Source organism: Pygocentrus nattereri, chromosome 17 (assembly GCF_015220715.1).
Source record: "Pygocentrus nattereri isolate fPygNat1 chromosome 17, fPygNat1.pri, whole genome shotgun sequence".
NCBI lineage: Eukaryota > Metazoa > Chordata > Actinopteri > Characiformes > Serrasalmidae > Pygocentrus > Pygocentrus nattereri.
Window position 1 is genome coordinate 37,287,218 of NC_051227.1, and position 19,802 is coordinate 37,307,019.

Below are 19,802 nucleotides of genomic sequence, written 5' to 3' on the forward strand. Positions count from 1 at the left end.
AACATTTTCCTGATGCACAAACAAGAGATTTTGTTTTTGAGATTCATGAACAAGCTGGAATGGACAACATACACCAGGAAAACAGAGCCACGTTTATAAAAAGCTTTGAAAACGTAGGGACACAATGATATATGTTTTAAAACTAAAACACTATGTAGAAATAAAGGAATAAGGAATACAAATGTGTGTGTGTGTATGTAAAAATAAACAAGATCAAGTCATAATGGTCTGATATCCAATCAGCTATTTTACAAAATTGGTGAAAATATGGCAGCAAAATAGTGCCACATTTACCAAAAGCTATAAAATATATTTTTTATGAAACGTTTGCATAAACTCTTTAGAAAGACTTTATGCAAGAGAGAATAAAAAAAATCAAAAAGTTGGTAAAAATTAATGAGAAAAAAAATGACATGATGTCGTATTGGACTGACTTCGAATCAGCTACTTGTAATTACACAGTTACTGTGCATTTATTGTTTACAGGCTCCATCACTGGCCTAAATCTCTTTCAAGACGTAGTTGTTGTGATTGTACAGAAAACAAGCACTGACGAGAAACAGTGCATGAGATTAGGGAGCGAATCAGAAGTGCTGTCAGAATCCCGCTGGCGATTATCACCCGTGCGCCTTTCTGATTGGAATTCTGCGATCTCGTCCTCGCAGCTTGCGGAAAAAAATATCACATGTCCAGAACACATTCATATTTCAGCGCTCATAATGTCGAGCCAAGAGTCACCCAGCCCGCAAATTGCCCGTGGAAAACGCTTGTTTGCTTGACTATTATGCATGCCACATCCCATTCAGACCTTTTGGTGTTGGCCGCCTCCTCTGCATGCGCAATTTTTTTTCTCGAACAGGAGACGCTGACATTTCCAATAGCCACGTCTGCAGCCGGTCGCAAGGCATGAAATCCTCCGCGAAATATTTTCATCAGAGAATCCAGGCCCGCAGCTCCCCGCGTCTGCGGACATTATGCCGTTCTTGATGTTTTATCATTAGTTGGGAAGTGTTTGGGCCCCTACTGAGATCTTTTGATGGAGCGCAGACAATAAAGCGGTGGAGACAGCCAGCCAATTTTGCCCGCTGCGACTCTACCCCAGCAAGGGGCCTGCGTATTTGTGGTTAAAAAAAAGAGAGGAAAAGAAAAGATGATGACAGGCACACTGCAGACAGGCTGCTACGTCCACAGCATAAAGCTCACCTGCTTTTTGAAGCCATCACTGCATTATCTGTGTGATGCTCCGAGCTTTATGAAATGTAATGACACCAAGTTCGTAGCAGTCATCATCATAATAATGTGTCAGGATAACTGTTTGTTGTTTTTTGGAGGTGGAGGGCGGTGGGGTGGGGGGGGGGGTTGGAGGGGGGCGGGCCTTGTTCAGTCAAATGAGACACTGGAGTTTGTAAGACATTATTTCAAGAAATATTCAAAACACAAAAAAAAGTCCAAATAGGGCTTTTAAGGATACAGACTATTGCAGACAGAATACATTTAGGAATCAAATAAATAAATAAATAAACCGCCAGTAGACTGTGTTAAACCCAGATCACAGAAATCCATATTACGGGCTTAACATTTACTCTAAGAAAGGCGTTAATCTTTAACCTCTGTGTGGTGGTTCGAGTCTGTGGGACCCATTTTCAATGTTTACCAAAAGAAGAAATGATGCGATTTATCATTATTTCAACCTCAGGTTCCTTGGCCACATAAAAGTGCACATTTTCAATGATTTCACATGTTCACCCCCTACACATTTATATTACACATGTGGTGTTGGGAGGAACCTGTGGGGAATGAGTGTGGAGGTGCTGTGTCCCTTCACTCTGTTCTCCTTCTACATTGCCTGCTGTTTGTGTGTGTGTGTGTGTGTGTGTGTGTGTGTGTGTGTGTGTGTATATACAGAATTTTTTATGGCTGTATTGATAAAAACCCACCAGACCACTGATTAACAAACATGTCAACACACAAGGGTTAAGATGAACCGAAAGTGTCCAAGTCTCACTGTTATGGTCACAACATAACTTATTAATCAGAGTAATGGGATGGCAAACTTGTGAAAAGTGTGAATTCTTTTCTGAGTTGACCACAACGGATTTAGCAAGCTGATACAATCATAAATTCACTCAGTGATGTGAAAAGTGTAAAATGAGCCTGTGCTTGTTTTTCTGTGTCTTTTTTGCGACAATTCCTATGTTCCTGATTCCTGTGTGCTACTGCTACCCTTTGCATCTCCGTTGGATTAAACAAACAAGAAATTCACTGAAATACAAGATGCAGGCTCTGGACTTTCCTCTGGTGGAGCATTACGTTTGAATTCCTCACGGTCCTTGAACATTAGAATGTATACAATTGTATCAAAAATTCTAATTTACAGTTGTATTTCACAAACCCCCTTACAAAAAAGCTGGGACAGTTGAAAACAGTACAAATACAAAATATTAAAATATTATTTTCAGTGTTTTTATTTATATTTGCACTTATTCTAAATTGGATGCCTGCAACATCTTCCAATAAAGTGGGAACAGAGGCATGTTCACTACTGTTACATCATCTTTCCTTTTAACAGCTTTCAGTAGCCGTTTCATCACTCAGGACACCTATTGTTATAGCTGTGAAAGTAGAAATTTTGGTCCATTCTTACTTGATATAATAAAGCCGCTCAACAGTCCGGGACATATATTGCACTTCATAATGCGCCATGCGTTTTCAGTGGGAGGCAGGTTTGGACTGCAGCAGGCCAGTCTAGCACCTGCTGTCTCTGACTATGAAGCCACACTGCTGTGACATAAGCAGAAAATGAATGGCACTGTCTTGCTGTAACAAGCAGGGATGTCCATGGAAAAAGACGTCGACTAGATGGCAACATCTGTTTCTCCAAAAAGCATATATACTCCTCTGCATTAATTAATGCTGCCTTTACATATGTGCACGTTACCCATGCCGTTTGAACACTACGACAGACGCTGGCTTTTCAGTGTTTTCAGTGGGATCAAATAGGATGGTGCTTTGCCTCTTTGGCCTGGAGAACACAACGTCCAATATGTCCAAAAACAGTCTGAAAAGTGGACTCGACAGACCACAGCACATAGATCCACTTTGCATTAGTCCATCTCAGATGAGCTTTAGCCCAGAGAAGTCGGCAGCGTTTCTGGATGTTGTTGAGTTTCCTAAAGTAGTCCTGAGCTCCTGTGGTTATATTCATTACCAAAGCATGTCCGTTTTAAATGCAGGCAATCATGACAGCATCACTTGTTACCTATTTAGCCGTTTACCTGTGTAAAGATCCAAAACGTGATGTTGACCATTCCACAAACTTTCAATGCTCCCATTACATTGCTTTTTTTTTGGAACGTGCTGCGGACTTAAGATTTGGAATTAGCACATTAACGAAAGATGATCAGGTAAAATAGTAAATCTCTCTTTTCATTTAAATAATTGACACAGTTTCATTAGGTTTTATTTGAATTTTACTTATTGTTCCAATTTTATTTAGAACTGGGTTTGTATCAGACTTTTATGACTATTCAAAAATGTGAAAATTCTTGCTTTGTTGCTGGTTTTGCTTTTTTTTTTGAGCTGGAATATTTTACTTGGGAAATATTAGATGAATGGTCTTTGGACCTTGTAAGGCCTTGTGCTTAGATGTGCTCATTATCATAATATTTTTGTGCCACTGCAGGTCACGTATTGCCGTTGTAAGTCTCTGGACCAATGTAACCTCGTCTTTCTAATTAGGCGAACGTGTCACTCTCATCATAATTCGCTTTTCTTCTTAGGTTATTTACATGTACATAGAGAAAAAAACATCTCTTATAGGTCAGCTCACCTTCAGGTTGTCCAATTAAGATAATAATGCAATAATGGCGAAGGCACTGGTTCGCTATAGAATTGGCACATTGTGACTTTGAAACAAGCAAATTAAGAAGCTTTTCTTGTTTGTTTCAAGTCAGCAAACAGGCCTTTTTTTCAGAGGTGAGGCACAGTCCTGTCAAATTTCTCTTGTTATTATACTAACATTCAGTCCTTTCAGGATGCCTTTTTGTTATTTCTCTTTTTTCATTTTCTGCTTCTTGTGTGTGTGTTTTTCATTTTGTTTCCCATCTAGATGTTCTCGCCACAACCCCCCCACCCACTACTACCACCATCAACCCTGATGCTGCCCAAGGTACCGTATGCCATCTTGGCTTCAGGGTGCTGCCTCCATCTCACCTGTTTGCCTTTTCTTTTTTGTCTCTTTATGCTTCCTGTACTCTATTTTGCCTGTATGTGTAAGTGTGTGTCTGTACACGTGAGAGATGCATGTTTATGGAGTATAAGCTGTAACAGACAGCAGGAGAAGGTGAAGGATCGGGGGCTTGTGCAGGGCGAGCGGGCCGCTGTAATAAGATCACCCCGCTGATAACGCACTCAGTGGCCATGCGGCTGTAGCACTTGTTAGGTTGTGCTTGTCAAATCCTTTTCCTGTCACCCGTTTGATCTCCAGCGCTGGGAATTCATTTTGCAGAGAGAATCCTTTCCCGATCTGCTGCTGTAGCTCAATCTTTGCTTATATTTCAGGTGTAAGTTATGTTTTTTTACTACCCATTTTATTACGCAATGCAAAGGCACCATTTCAACCATCACAACAGGTTTTTAACACGTTAGTCCCGTTTGACCCTGAGGAAGACTACAGTTATTGTCATGTTACTGTTAATTTGATTTACGTTATTGAATTATTTCAATGTATTTGCACAAATAAGAACATAGTGTGAGAGACCACTCTTTCATCTGTTTGCTTTTTCCAATCAAAATGGCTCATTTATCTCGTGTCCGACAAAAATAGAAGCCAAAATATAACAGCAAATCCAGCCTCCAACACCAAATATGTCTATCCCCTCTTCTGAGCGCCCTGCTGACCTTCGGACTCTTCCATCCTTCCAATCTAAGGTGTGGAGCTAAGTTTTAAGGTTTTATTTATATTCTGTTTGAGAGAACTTTGATTGTAAAAAGCTAAAAAATGCAACTTCTCAAACTTTATAGGTGTGGAAAAACATCCAGATTTCTTTGAAAAACTGAAAGCTGGTCTGTAATCAAGGCGAAATGTGGACAGCCAAACATTTAGAAAGATTTCACATTTTTTAAGCTTCCGTGTAACTTGAGGTGAATTTTATGTTTTCTGTTTTTTTCCTGATGGTGAGAAACGAATAACCGACCTACATAAAAAAAAAAGAATTAATGGCTATTTTAACTGGAAATTAAATCAAATGAAGGTCTCTGACTCTTGCACAGTACTGCAGTTACATAATGAAATATGTTTACATTTATTAGTAATTATATATAGTCTGCATTCTGTTTAATTACAAAAAAAAAGACTAGTGTGGATTCATGTTTTTTTCTTCCACAAGTAAACTACAAGTGAGATATACTGATTATAAAACGACACAATGCAATAACTGAGTTCCAAGGGTTAAATCTAGGTTTACAGACACACATTGCATGAATAGACTTGCTGCCTTGCTATCTAAAGCTGAAAGGGAAGATCTGAACTTAAAATGGACAGAAAGGGTCAACACTGCGAGAAGGGAAATAAAAAAATGAAAGGAAAAAAAAATCAGTGCTGTATGCTTCAATGCCATATGTAGGCACCTTCAGGTCTGATTCATGCTCCTCCACATAAAGAAGGTAGCTTAGTACCAGGAATGCCAGCCAAATAAATCAATGTTAGGAGGTCCAGGGAACCTAGAACCGTAATGCATTTTTGATGAACTGGCAAAGAGTGATAAAGGATAGGGAGCACTCCACTTTAAAAAAATCAATTAAGCCATAATGTCTTGCTGAAGTGCTCGGTAGCTTTAGGCGGTGACATTTCGAGATGATTGCCATTTATAATACAAAATAAATGGCTAGATGGAAGTGCTCTGCACACCAATAGTTGCGACTTCTGATGGGTGCCTGTGCTTTTTCTCTATCAAACGCGTCATATAATTGATATGCTGGGTAAGTAGACCAGGCTACGTTCAAGGTTCAAGCTCTGTGTGATCATAAGCCTGAACTAAGTCGATGTATATTCCATCTGTAAAGAATATCTTCTCTTTTTCCTATCGATAGAACCTCTGTGAATACAGAGGGAAGATACAAGAGGGCGTATTATCAGAGTCAGTCTTAGCCTCGGATTAACATTCAAGCTTTGCTAGATTTCAAACACACGGAAGCTATAATCCAGTCCAACCGTGGGCAGTGAAGAGCTCAGGATGTTGCAGGGCAGTTTGAACCAGCCTAAAACGTTATCAACCATGAAAGTTCATTCTATCTGCTCGTTGATAAGGACACAATGTTTAATGTAGCTCGAGTTTAACTACAGGCCAGGTGGATCTCGGCCAAAAGCGCTTGGAGCGAATGAAGCTGCAGCGAAAGAGAATACTTTCTATGGATGTGAAGGCTTTTTTACGGGTGTTCTTGTCAAAATGCAAAATGAGATGGAGATTTATGCAGGATAAAGGTGGGTATAGGACATGGTGTATTATATAAGCATAGGTTGCTATAATGTGGGTCTGTTTTGGAAACGGTAGGTGGATGTCAGGTTTTTAAAAAATGTTGTGGCAGAAAATGCATCTATATTAAATGGTTGAATAAAATAAACCACCTACTGACTAACATCATTAGCAAACCTTTTTTTTTGGCGTGGGGCAGCATGGGAAATGAAACTCTGTAGTCCATCTAGCAGGCCTGTATTATCTCTATTACCAGAGGAATACACCTTATAGACGTTGGACTTGGGTCTAATCCCCCCTCGACAGATGAATGGTGCTGAACTGTGTCTTATGTTCGCTTTTTGACATCAACAGTGTTTTCCCATATAATGAGTTCCTCTCCAGATATTTTTCAGGGCTTTTTCCAATATGTGCCAGCTCAGGCTTGGACGCCCTTAGGTAAAGCACGGTGAGGTAGCCTCATATATCTGTCTGATGAGGGGGGCATTTATGCTGCTGTGTGTGGGGATGATGGAATTGCCGCTGGGCGAATGACACACACAAGACAAGGTGGCTCATTATTCTTACAGTGGGCTCTCCACTCTCGGCTGTGGTTTAATTTTTCATCAAGAACGCCTGTGCAGCCCACGCCCACAGCCACGCCTTTTGATGACAGGACATTTTCTTTACTCGTTGAGACATCAGGTTATTTGGACCACATGCGCCGTTAACACGATTTGCTGAAAGTACAAATTAAGTTCAAGTTTGTTAGGAGTTTCAGATGAAAACCTGACTTCAGTGGCTTATTAGTAGCATCGTTTTCCCAGGAGCATGGCAAATTTGAGCATCTACACTTTACAGTGCCTGCATTTTCAGGAGACACATCCCACATCCCATGTACTGATCACAGCCATTGTTACTTACTCATTGCATTTGTTCATCTAATTTTTGTTCTTGCAGTGGTTTGTCCCGTCTTTGAGCCACTTCCGGTCTCGTGGTCTGGGGCCCGGCGAGAGCCCCAGGAACGGATACTGATCAGATGTGGAAGTCTGCGGAGGAGGTTTTGTTGAACCATAATAATTGAAAAGATATTCTGTGCACACTCACTTCAAACGATAAAGACTATCCGTGTTTACTTTGAAGAAAACAATATCACGTGTAAACATCAGTGACAATACTTGTGGCAGTGCTATATTGGGAATAATGCCAAAAGCCACGTATTCTATCCCTTTGTTGTGATGTCACTCATCAGCAATCAAGACACTGGGCCTTCGATATGTGCTTTTAACAATAGTTTAAAAAACAAAAGTGTCAAGTCATTATTTGGGCAAAACTGTCACACAAAGAAAGACGGATGAATGTGAAGCTCGGTGTTGCAAAATATACATAAAGTATCACAAAGTAGCTGGTTAATGGGGGTGTAATGATGCACTCAGCCCATCATTTGATTTGATTCATGATTCCTGATTCGATATTCTCGTGATATTTTGAGCAAAATTCGAGTGAAGAAAAATAATGACTATAGACATGATGTTGCACAATTTACTAACAACACTAGAGCTGGGAGGCAGGATGAATGCTGAGATGAGCTGTTGATTGGTGCTGATTATTTGCCTGCTTTAATGTTCAAACAATGCAGTTGCATTACATGGCATGATTAGTAACACCTATTCTCCACAATGCACATTATCACTGTTGTGCGTTGTGTTATAACAATGTCACAAAGCACTGACACTCCTACTGTGACACTCCTACTGTGAGTTCAACAAAAACAATGCTGTAGAAATCCAATTTCTTCTTTCCCAAAACCAACATGTGAGTTTTGTGTATTGGCTGAAAAATCAGATGTCTGATATCTGTCGTGTCAGATCCCTCATGCCTCACTGTAGCAAAGTACATAAACATATAATACAGGCACACTTGGCATACTGGAGACCAGCTGTACCCCAGCATATTTTTAAATCACAGAAGGTTTTTTAAACCTGCACTGTTACAATTGAAAGAGAAAAGCATGCAGGCACACAGCCTTCAACAACACACTGAAGAAGAGCATGTGCCGAAGCAGTTCTGTGCTTTTGGGCTTAATAAGCACTCAGTATATTATACAAGCGCTGTCCAACCTACTTCAACTTTTTAAATGCTCTTTATAGATTCAGCAAGTCTTTTTCACAAAGAGCTTAGTCTGTTTATTTTTATTTTTTAAGAGCTGAACGATAGAAACAGTTACTGAATGTGGAACTGTTTAATAATGTTAAAGCCAGTACTAGTACATTATATTGATGCATCAACTCTTTGCGGGTAACTAACTAAAAGACAGCAGTGAAAAACCTGGAACATTTCAAAAGAAAACAACATCTCGTCCTTCTTTTGACGGGTGTGAAGTGACTAAATAACCTTATTTAAAATGTGTGCATTCTGAAAACCATAACAGCTAGAAGCCATAAGCGCGAGAGACCTGTCCTGTCTATAGTCCAGATGGCCCTGCGGCTCTCCATAACCGCCCCCCTTCCAGCTTTTCCCTCTTTGCTTCCTGTGCCATCGCCTGTTATGGCCTTTCTTTCTCTTGGCCGGTGTGATCTGTTGCAGCGCTGAGCTGCCTGATTCTGCGGATGGCATCTGTCCCATTCAGACCTTCATTCTTCCTCTTCTGCATGCTGCCTCTGCCCTCCATCCTGCTCTAGCCCCTCTCTTTCTGCTCTTCCACTCCCATCTCGACCCGTTCCCCCCCCCACACCCCCCACCGATCCTGCTCTTTCATGTCCGGTCCCTCTGCCTGCTTTAATAATACACACCCCGGCGCATGGAGGCCATGTATGCGGATGTCAGTTTGGTTCCATGCGGCGAGATAAAAGCCTGGTAGATTAGCTCAACGTGGGGTTCGCTGTGTGAGCTGTGGCCAGTGGGGAATGAAATGCCATCATGATGGGCTGACGAGGACGCAGTCTAATTCACTGTAGAGCTCGGAGGGAAAAAGCCTGTGCATGTACCTGTAAATGCGTAGTGCATGTACGCGCTGGACCATATTTTACGAATGTAACATATTTTTAGCGATCTCACTGTGGACACACAGTCATTTACGTGTGTGTTGGCCATTAAATGCGAGATGGAAAAGCAAACGTTCAGCCTTCAAGCAGCCATATCCTACATTTATCTTGTAAGGTCCACGTATGATGTTTGTGTGGTTTTAGGTACCAAAACAGCCATACTTGATTTTTTCTGGATCTTTTCCCAAATCTTTATTCCTCTGAATCACACAGACTGTTTTAGTTACGGTGTCTTTAGAAAAGTCAGAGGCCACCCCTCATTTATTTAATTTCCAGTCAAACTCAGCCATTAAGCATACATTATTCATTTTCAGCAGATGTTTCTGAGGAGATTAGATGTAAGATAATCCACTTGCATAAGGAAGGGGAAAGTCACAGAAAAATAAGTGGAAAAACAAAAAAACAATAGCTTCTACAGCTGGAGTTCAATAATGTATTCAAAGATACAGAGAACATTTCTAACAAGCATGCGAGACCCAGTAGACCACCAAAACTGTCACCATCAGATAAACAGCACTTAAAGCTTTCATCTTTGAGAGAGAGGAGAAATTCAAGCTCCGCTCTTAATTCAGATCTGAAAATATCCACAGGTGCTTCTGTCCATCCACTGTGTGAAGACAACTGAACACTATGAGTCTCAAAGGATGAGAAAGACCTGAGAAAGACCTTTCTGAGACCTTACTGAGAAATAGAAAATACTGAAAAAAAGAAAAATCAAACAAAGAAGCTGTGTTGTGTGTTCTTAAAATAATGGACTGTCTGCCCCACAGTCCAGATCCCAACATCACTGAATGTGTTTGGGAATACTCGGGTCATGTGCTTTTTCCGGATGCTGAAAAATGAACAACTTGTATTGAAATAAATGAAGGGTGTTCTCACAGCACGGTATATGAAAACAATCTGATTGGCCACATTGTGTGTGTGTGTGTGTGTGTGTGTGTGTGTGTGTGTGTGTGTGTGTGTGTATATATATATATATATATATATATACAGTGGTGTGAAAAAGTGTTTACCCCCTTCCTCATTTCCTGTTTTTTTGCATGTTTGTCACACTTAAGTGTTTCGGAACATCAAACCAATTTAAACAATAGTCAAGGACAACACAAGTAAACACAAAATGCAATTTGTAAATGAAGGTGTTTATTATTAACTGTTATTATTGACTGTTCCATGTCTTTGCCATTTGTGGATAATGGCTCTCACTGTGGTTCGCTGGATTCCCAAAGCTTTGGAAATGGCTTTATAACCCTTTCCAGACTGATAGATCTCAATTACTTTCTTTCTCAATTGTTCCTGAATTTCTTTGGATCTCGGCATGATGTGTAGCTTTTAAGGATCTTTTGGTGGACTTTACTTTGTCAGGCAGCTCCTATTTAAGTGATGTCTTGATTGAGAACAGGTGTGGCAATAATCAGGCCTGGGTGTGGCTAGAGAAATTGAATTCAGGTGTTAAAAACCACAGTTATAGTATGTTTTAACGAGGGGGGCAATCACTTTTTCACACAGGGCCATGATGGTTTGGATTTTTTTTCTCCTTTAATAATAAACACCTTCATTTACAAATTGCATTTTGTGTTTACTTGTGTTGTCCTTGACTACTGTTTAAATTGGTTTGATGTTCCGAAACACTTAAGTGTGACAAACATGCAAAAAAACAGGAAATGAGGAAGGGGGCAAACACTTTTTCACACCACTGTATATATATACATATATATATATATATATATATAGACACCATGTAAATATATAGACACTATATACAAACACAAACAAATATATTTTACACACACACACACACACATGTATATACATACATAGTGACATCACAAAAACGCTAAATTCAAAAGGGCTTTTGCAGTTTAGTTTCCATATAGACTATGGAGTCAAGAGTGTGTTTTGAAACACTGTTTTATTAGAAAAAAACAAATAATCAAATATGTGGGGCCTGTAATGATGCAGTTATTGACTCAAATCTAATTACACATTAATAAACAGAGCATAAATCACCAACGCTTGTGCTGTTCATCCTGTTAAGACTCCAGCTGTCCTGAATTAAATCACCTTACGGGCCAATATTCTTCTAGAGTAAAAGAAAAAAAAATTCTATGGAGTAAATCCAACTCCAAATAACACTGTAGACATGTATACAAATAAAGCCTTAATTTAAGCCACTGCAGTGCTGTGCTGGGCTGAGCATTTGTGGGTTTCTCTGCGAGAGATTCAGGACGCGATGGCTAATTGAGATTTTGAATGCCTCTTCCTCCACCTATTCATTTAAGAACGGGTACGTGAGGAGTTTTTGCCTTTCACAAACACGGTTTTATGCTTTCACACCCCTGGTACACTTCTCTCTCATTTGATGTTTTTTTTTTTTCATCCGCACGCTGTGTAGCCTAGCAACAGGCAGCAGGCAACAGTTCAAGGCCTAAATATGGTTTTCTATGGAAGGGGGAGCATAGTGCTTTAAAGAAGCACACACCATCACTTAAACACCACTGTAGCCAAACAAATCGCACAGCCTCCAGAGTTTTCCTTCGTTTCTTTTTTTAAAACAATTCTTAGAATTCCGTTGTTTTTCTGCTTTTTACAGAAAAATGTACATCTAAATTTGTGTTAATTGTGATATTGGCAAGAAAAATGTCACTGATGGCTTCCGAGAAAGATAACACTCAAATCAACAGGAACATTACTTCATTAGCAGATGCTAACGGTGCTCGGTAGGCGACCCTGCCAGTCTGCAGTGACAGCGGAGAGCAGGTGAAGTTCAGACCTTACTGGTCTTTAGTTAAACTTAGGGCACCATATGCCTTAAAAAAGGGGGGGGGGTGTACATAATTTATTATTGACCACAATTTTTTTTTCAATGATATGAAGGTAAAGTCAGCTGTCCACCAGCTTCTTTTTTGAATATTCTGTTGCACCTTAAATGTTGCAGCAGTTCTGATGCCTGAAGTGCCAGAATGTCACCAGTTAAGGTGAAAACAGGAAATATAGCCAGCTAACTCCTGGGAAATCAGCATACTACCAGTGATTTTTTTCTTTTTTTTTTCTTGCTTATTATGAAGAAAAGTATCATAAGACATTGAAACGATGTTAAACTGAGATAATACAATGGTTACTGATTTTTTTAAACAGGGAAATACTTACATTTGTGGGTTTCTTTGGTTGCTTGTGCAGCCATTTTGCCTTTGGTTCTTTCCTCACAACGCTCCTTTTGGCGCGTGATTCGGAAAAACCTCCTCTTGGAGGGCTATGTAGTCCCAACACTTTTTCTTACTCCTCTATCCCAACAACAATTGAGACAACCCTATCCCTAGACATAACTTACACTTGGCTGGGGCAGATCTAGCATGGCAGAAATTTCACAAACTGCTACTACTACTACTGTGCTTTTCTTATTATAGTAACTTCTTCAGTTCCCTTCAATTGAGCTCTAACAATGTATATCCATCCATGCATTTTCTAAGCCGCTTCTCCGTCAGGGTCGCTGGAGCCTATCCCAGCAGTCATCGGGCGGAAGGCAGGATACACCCTGGACAGGTCGCCAGTCTATTGCAGGACTCTAACAATGTATAAATAAGTAATAATATTTCATTAAAAAATATATGTTGCACTGTTTGCTGTAACTAACAAACAACAGGTGCTATGTAAATTGTTCTGCTCTGCCTGTTGGATGGGTTTTTTACATTTTCTCGTCTAGAACAACAGGTGAATTTATATCCATTTTGTCTAATTAAAAGAGCAAATAATTAAAAAGTTAATTAAAAGAGCAAATAAAGAAACCAATGTAAACTAAACATCTGTGCCAGCACGGTGTGCCCAGCTAAACAGACAGCTGTAGTGGCATTGTGCAAGTAGCCTGTATATAAGCCCAAAGCCACGCCCAGTATACTGGTTAATGTAAGAGAATCCTGCTAGCAGCACTCAGCAGTGCAGTTACCTCTTTCCAACTAAAATGCTCTTTAGTTGAGTTTCTAAGAATTGCTTGAACTGTTGTCTAACTTATTTAACTCAGACCGGGACCGTTTGTGATGTGCCTTATTTTCATGGTGTAGCAAAATCCATATCAAGACCAACATCATACCGGAGTTCACTGTTACGCCCGTATATATCACATCCCTATACTTATGGCCCTCGAATGTTCAGAAACAGCCCTAGCGTGAACGGGTTGGGTTCAGCGTCCGAAGGGAGATGGGTCACTGGAGCATTTTCATGGGACAGATCAGCTCCCCTGTGTCTATGCCAGTTGATTGAGACAGTTCATCTCCCAGGGCCTCATCCTAAACTCGTTTTCTGCCCCACTCTGAACAGATTTAGCTCTGATAAAGGCAGCGCTCCCTCAGGTGAAGCAGAGGCGCTTTTTTTTTATTTTATTGATGACATGTTAAAGTCTAGACTCCTTCCATGTTCACCCGCCCCAATCTCTATTTTCTCACCTGCCTGAACTGCTGTGGCATTTCTGTGTCTTTTATTGCTTTTTTCTAATTCAGATGTTCTCTTCCAGAACTAAAAATGGGCCCAATTTTTCTGTAAGACCCGACAGCCACTTCCTAACATGAATGCATGGGTTTGATTAACTGTCGATTGATGGGCTTGAGTCAGGACACATCGGTGTTCTTCTGCAGAGAATGCAGTTTTGCTCAGAATATTTCTGTCCATCCATCCATCCATCCATTATCTTCCGCTTCTCCGGGGTTCGGGTCGCGGGGGCAGCATCCTAAGCAATGAAGCCCAGACCTCCCTTTCCCCAGCCACTTCCACAAGCTCTCCAAGGGGGATTCCGAGGCGCTCCCAGGCCAGCTGGGCGATATAGTCGCGCCAGCGTGTCCTGGGTCTTCCCCGGGGTCTCCTCCCGGGTGGACTCGCCTGTGACACCTCCCGAGGGAGGCGTCCAGGAGGCATCCTAACCAGATGCCCGAACCACCTCAGCTGGCTCCTCTCGACGTGAAGAAGCAGCGGCTCTACTCCGAGTCCCTCCCGGATGACTGAACTTCTCACCCTATCTCTCAGGGAGAGTCCAGACACCCTGCGGAGGAAACTCATTTCGGCCGCTTGTATTCGCGATCTTATTCTTTCGGTCATTACCCAAAGCTCATGACCATAGGTGAGGGTGGGAACGTAGATCGACCGGTAAATCGAGAGCCTTGCCTTATGGCTCAGCTCTTTCTTTACCACAACAGACCGGTAAAGAGCCCGCATCACTGCTGACCCAGCACCAATCCGCCTGTCAATCTCCCGCTCCCTTGTACCATCACTCGTGAACAAGACCCCGAGATACTCGAACTCCTCCACTTGAGGCAAGAGCCTATCCCCGACCCAGAGAGGGCTCTCCACCCTTTTCCGCCTGAGAACCATGGTCTCGGATTTAGAGGTACTGATTCTCATCCCAGCCGCTTCACACTCGGCTGCAAACCGATCCAGCGAAAGCTGAAGTTCGCGGCCTGATGTCCCCAATAGGACCACATCATCTGCAAACAGCAGCGATGTGACCCTGAGGTCACCAAACCAGACACCCTCCATCCCTTGACTGCGCCTAGAAATTCTATCCATAAAAATTATGAATAGAATCGGTGACAAAGGGCAGCCCTGACGGAGTCCAACTCTCACTGGGAACGAGTCTGACTTACTGCCGGCCATGCGAACCAAACTCCTGCTTTGTTTGTACAGGGCCTGAATGGCTTGTAGCAAAGAGCCATGTACCCCGTACTCCCGAAGCACCTCCCACAGAATACCCCGGGGAACACAGTCGAATGCCTTCTCCAGATCCACAAAGCACATGTGGACTGGTTGGGCAAACTCCCATGAACCCTCCGGAATCCTGGAGAGGGTGAAGAGTTGGTCCAGTGTTCCACGACCAGGGCGGAACCCGCACTGTTCCTCCTGGATCCGAGGTTCGACTATAAGCCGGACTCTCTTCTCCAGTACCCCTGCATAGACCTTGCCAGGGAGGCTGAGGAGTGTGATTCCCCTGTAGTTGGAACACACCCTCCGGTCCCCTTTTTTAAAAAGAGGCACCACCACCCCAGTCTGCCAATCCAGTGGCACCGCCCCCGATGTCCACGCAATGTTGAAAAGGCGTGTCAGCCAAGACAGCCCCACAACATCCAGAGCCTTGAGGAACTCAGGGCGGATCTCATCCACCCCTGGAGCCTTGCCACCAAGGAGCTTCTTAACTACCTTAGCGACTTCGGCCTCAGTAATGGACAAGCCTATTCCCATGTCCCCAGACTCAGCCTCCTCACTGGAGAACGTGTCGGTGGGATTGAGAAGGTCCTCAAAGTACTCCTTCCACCGCCCAATGACGTCTTCAGTCGAAGTCAGCAGCACACCATCTCCACTATATACAGTGCTAGTGGATGATCTTGATCTAGCTTGAATGATCTTAGGAGCTATGTTGTCTGGAGCAAAAGCTCCTGGTAGGGTCTCCCATGGCAAACTGGTCCTAGGTGACAGGTCAGACAAAGTGTGATCCATAATAACCCCTATGAAGACACAAAAGCAGGACTTGTGTACCCTGCCCGGAACAGGGCTACCGGGGCCCCACCCTGGAGCCAGGCCTGGGGGAGGGGCTCGCCAGCGAGCGTCTGGTGGCCGGGCATTTACTCATGGTGCCCGGCCGGGCCCAGCCCGAAGGAGTTACATGAGTCCCCCCTCCCATCGACCCACCACCAATGGGAGGGGCAGTAGTAGGGGTTCGGTGCGTTGTGGATCGGGCAGTGTCCAAAGGCGTGGGCCTTGGCGTTCTGATCCTCGGTTGCTGAAATTGGCAGAATATTTCTGCACATAGATATTTGGATATTGCTGGATTTATGGTAGCAGTGGAAAAACACCACATACTCATGCTTAAGTCATTCCATTTATATGATGATAGTTGATTGTTACTGCAATACAGTTACAGTACCCTTTTTGCGGACATTACCAGCACTTAAAGAACCCTAAAAGGGCATGAAAAAGGACATAATGTGACCTGTTTAACTGGATTTTGTGCAGCACAGTGTGAGAAACATTGAATAAAAACCCTTTCTTCCGCTCCGATGTATCAAACCTGAAATAAACTAAGTATCATAATGTGTATAATGTATCATTAAAATATCTATGTATCTTGAGATTATATTTTTGCCAGATCACCCTTAAATTGAGTTACATTCCCATAGCTACTGTTGGTCTCATGTACTCAATGTACATTAACTTAAGGTAACACTTGATTTTTACCTTCTTAAAATGAATCTGACTGGGGGTTCAATCCCCTGCCTGGGCCGGCACTCTACATTATACCAATAAGAGTCCTTAGGCAAGACTAACACTACCTTTACCTACCTAAGTCACTCTGGGCAAGAGCGTCTGTCAGATGCAGTAAATGAAATGTTCACACAATGTAAACAGTTGCTGTTATCAAAAAACACCACACCTTTCCACACACATGGAAAAGAACTACATGGCCATGTCATTTCTTTATATCGGAGATACATTTCAAACACATCGCTTCATTCCAAAATGTATTCAAAACACTAAAAGTGAGAACATTTTCAAATTAAAGACATTTTAGATGTATTTCTCTTCTAATACGCAGCTTCTGGTCAAGAATCAGGCATTCGGTTTGACTATCATTTTGCAGAATTCAGGCTGGGTAGACTGATCCCAAGTCTGTCGGCAAAAATAAGAAAAGAAGAAAAATGCTGGCAGGCTGGTCAGAAAAAAAAAGTAACTTGGAGACTTTTTCACTCTTACCCAAGCAGATTTGTGTAGGAATAGCCTACTTTAACTTCTACTCAGGTACAGTTCTCTTGGAAGCTGAATTCAGTTTTCAGTGCTCTTCAGTGCATACCTTCATGGCAGTCTGTGGTAATCTAATCAGGATGTTGTAAAGGCCCTATAAACTTGCCCCTGTGTTTTGACTGCACAGATAGCATGCGTCATAACAGACTGTGGGCAGGCTTTCCCTGCAGGCACTGAAGATACGAGCCATATCTAATATGGTTAAATATAATCCCTGAAAGTAATTTACAAGAATGTTGCCATGTCTTGATGATAAAAATGAGCGCAGTCAGACGTCTCCAGCTGCTATATTTTGTTGCATGTATCTAGCGATACATTCAGACAGCCTCTGAACTGTCTTGTTGCAGGTATTCGACCTGAATTCTAGACATGCTAGTTTTTAGTCTATGCTGCCAATATGCATGACACATGCTTAGGTATTATATTAATTGTTATGCTAATTATTTAACAAGTGTCCACTCTGTTGACAGGTAATTTGCTATGTAGTCTAACTGTCAACACATCACACGCTAAGCCATTGTTCTTATTATTTGGTTCTCTCATTGTTCCGATTATTTGTTAACTCAAACAAATACGATGACAGGATACATTAAAAACCCAGGCCAAATACGAGGTCAAGTGTTTTTATTTACAGCTGTGGGAGAACGTGAGAGGCCGATTCTGCCCGATTTCAGCCATTGTTTACAGATCAGAAGGCATCTTGTATTTAATTTCAGGGGCACATTAGGCACGGGCAGGTGATTTCTGTCAATGGCGCTAAACCAAACTCATTCAGGCTTCATTATTTTGCAGCTCATAGTTTTCACAGGTGATTAATTTTCACGGAACACTGTTCCGCTGCCCCAGAACAGGTTGTGAGCTATCCACTTAGCGTCATCTTTTTTAATCAGGAATCAGCCTGGGCTGTGGAGGTGAGCACTGCTGGCTAATGCTTTCTATATGAAAAGATAAGAAACTTATGACATTTACTGAGTTATTATGCAGTGATGTTCAGTGATAAGAGATTTGCTCTGAATATTTTCACATGATAAATGCTTTTATACGTTAAATATACTTGTAAGAAAACACATCTGCTTTTCAGCCGCTTCCATTTTAGCCATTAACATGGGCTCATCCCTGTGCTCCTAGGAAATGATGCTCCCCAAAGCCTTTCATTTTCTCATTGCAATTTGTTAAGCTTCCAATCCAAAACAGCTGATTTCAGCACCTCGGCTATGCTTTGCCCAGTGTGCAACTCAAAAAGAGGGCGAGTTTGGAGTAGAAGCTCGCCATTTCCCAGTCTCCAGTAATCACATGTGCCGTTATAGTGACTTAGCTCTGGGTAGCCCATGAAGTCAACCCTACTATTGTTATTGCTGCGCTGTTTGCCGCTTTGAAAGTTTGTAAAACAGCCACTGAAGTGCGGACGTGACGGAATGCTGTACTTAGTAACTAGAACTTAGTAACTTTGGTAACTAGAAACCGAAATCTAACCTTATCGACAGATAAGTACAGAAAATAGCCTCATGTCATGTGCAATAACACCAACTGAGGCTAAAGACTGGAGTATGGGAGCGTGACCTATGACGTGCTGGTGTGGGTAAAATCAAATGCGCCCTCTGTTGTTCAAAAATGGCAAAATAAATGGAGCGTACTTATTATCATCACATTTTTGCATCGTGATGTAACTTAAGTGATACTTTTTTAATCCCACAACTGGGGAAATTCCACCTCTGCATTTAACCCATCCGTGAAGTGAAACACCACATACACACTAGTGAACACACACACACTAGGGGGCAGTGAGCACACTTACCCAGAGCGGTGGGCAGCCCTATCCATGGCATCCAGGGAGCAATTGGGGGGTTAGGTGTCTTGCTCAAGGACACCTCAGTCATGGACTGTTGGCCCTTGGGATTGAACCAGCAACCTTCCGGTCACAGGGCCAGATCCCTAACCTCCAGCCCACGACTACCCCCCGATATATTGCGTCACAATGTTTCGGTACACCCCTACTAGCTAATAAGCTCACTGAGAGGCAGCCTAGTTGAAGCAAAGTGCGTTCCTGTCCAGAAATCCGCTGCGCTCTTCCTTGTATGACCTTTGATGATTAAATAAGACCTTGGGAACTTTCATAGGCTTCCTTAATGAATCAGACTGAGCTATGACGCTTCATGTAAAGAACTGAACATGGGGCCTTAGAAACATAGGTTTACTTCCGTTTGCATTTCGCTTGCCAGCATGATAATTTCCTTTTTATTCATTCTGTTTAATGGTGGCAGCACCTAGACTGCTTTCTCACTTTCAACCTTTAGCATTTTATTTTAGACCAAAAGGAACCCAAAAAAGAGAAGAACAGCATAAACAAACTTCAGTTCCTCCACTAACAGAAGCTGTACTGTGAAGTTCCAATGCAGTTCTGCAGGGATTTCAGTATTTAAGGAGTTTTTTGACCTGACACTTTTTACTCCTACCCAAGTAGTTTTTGGCAGCTACTTTTCCTTCTACTTGAGTCATTATTTCACTAAAGTATAAGGCTTACGTGAGGATG

The 19,802-nt window shown here is 42.0% G+C and overlaps 1 protein-coding gene across 3 annotated transcripts in view; it reads left to right on the top strand.

Annotated features, from left to right (window-relative positions):
- Window positions 1-19,802, top strand: part of cadm1b (cell adhesion molecule 1b) — a 252,626-nt gene that overhangs the window by 215,106 nt on the left and 17,718 nt on the right. For 2 of the 3 annotated variants that reach the window (XM_017711068.2, XM_017711069.2), the window contains one exon: window positions 4,109-4,168. The exons of the other annotated variant lie outside the window; for it this stretch is intronic. In XM_017711068.2, the coding sequence (XP_017566557.1) occupies window positions 4,109-4,168 (60 nt within the window). The remainder of the gene's footprint in view (window positions 1-4,108; window positions 4,169-19,802) is intronic. 3 annotated transcript variants of the gene reach the window in all.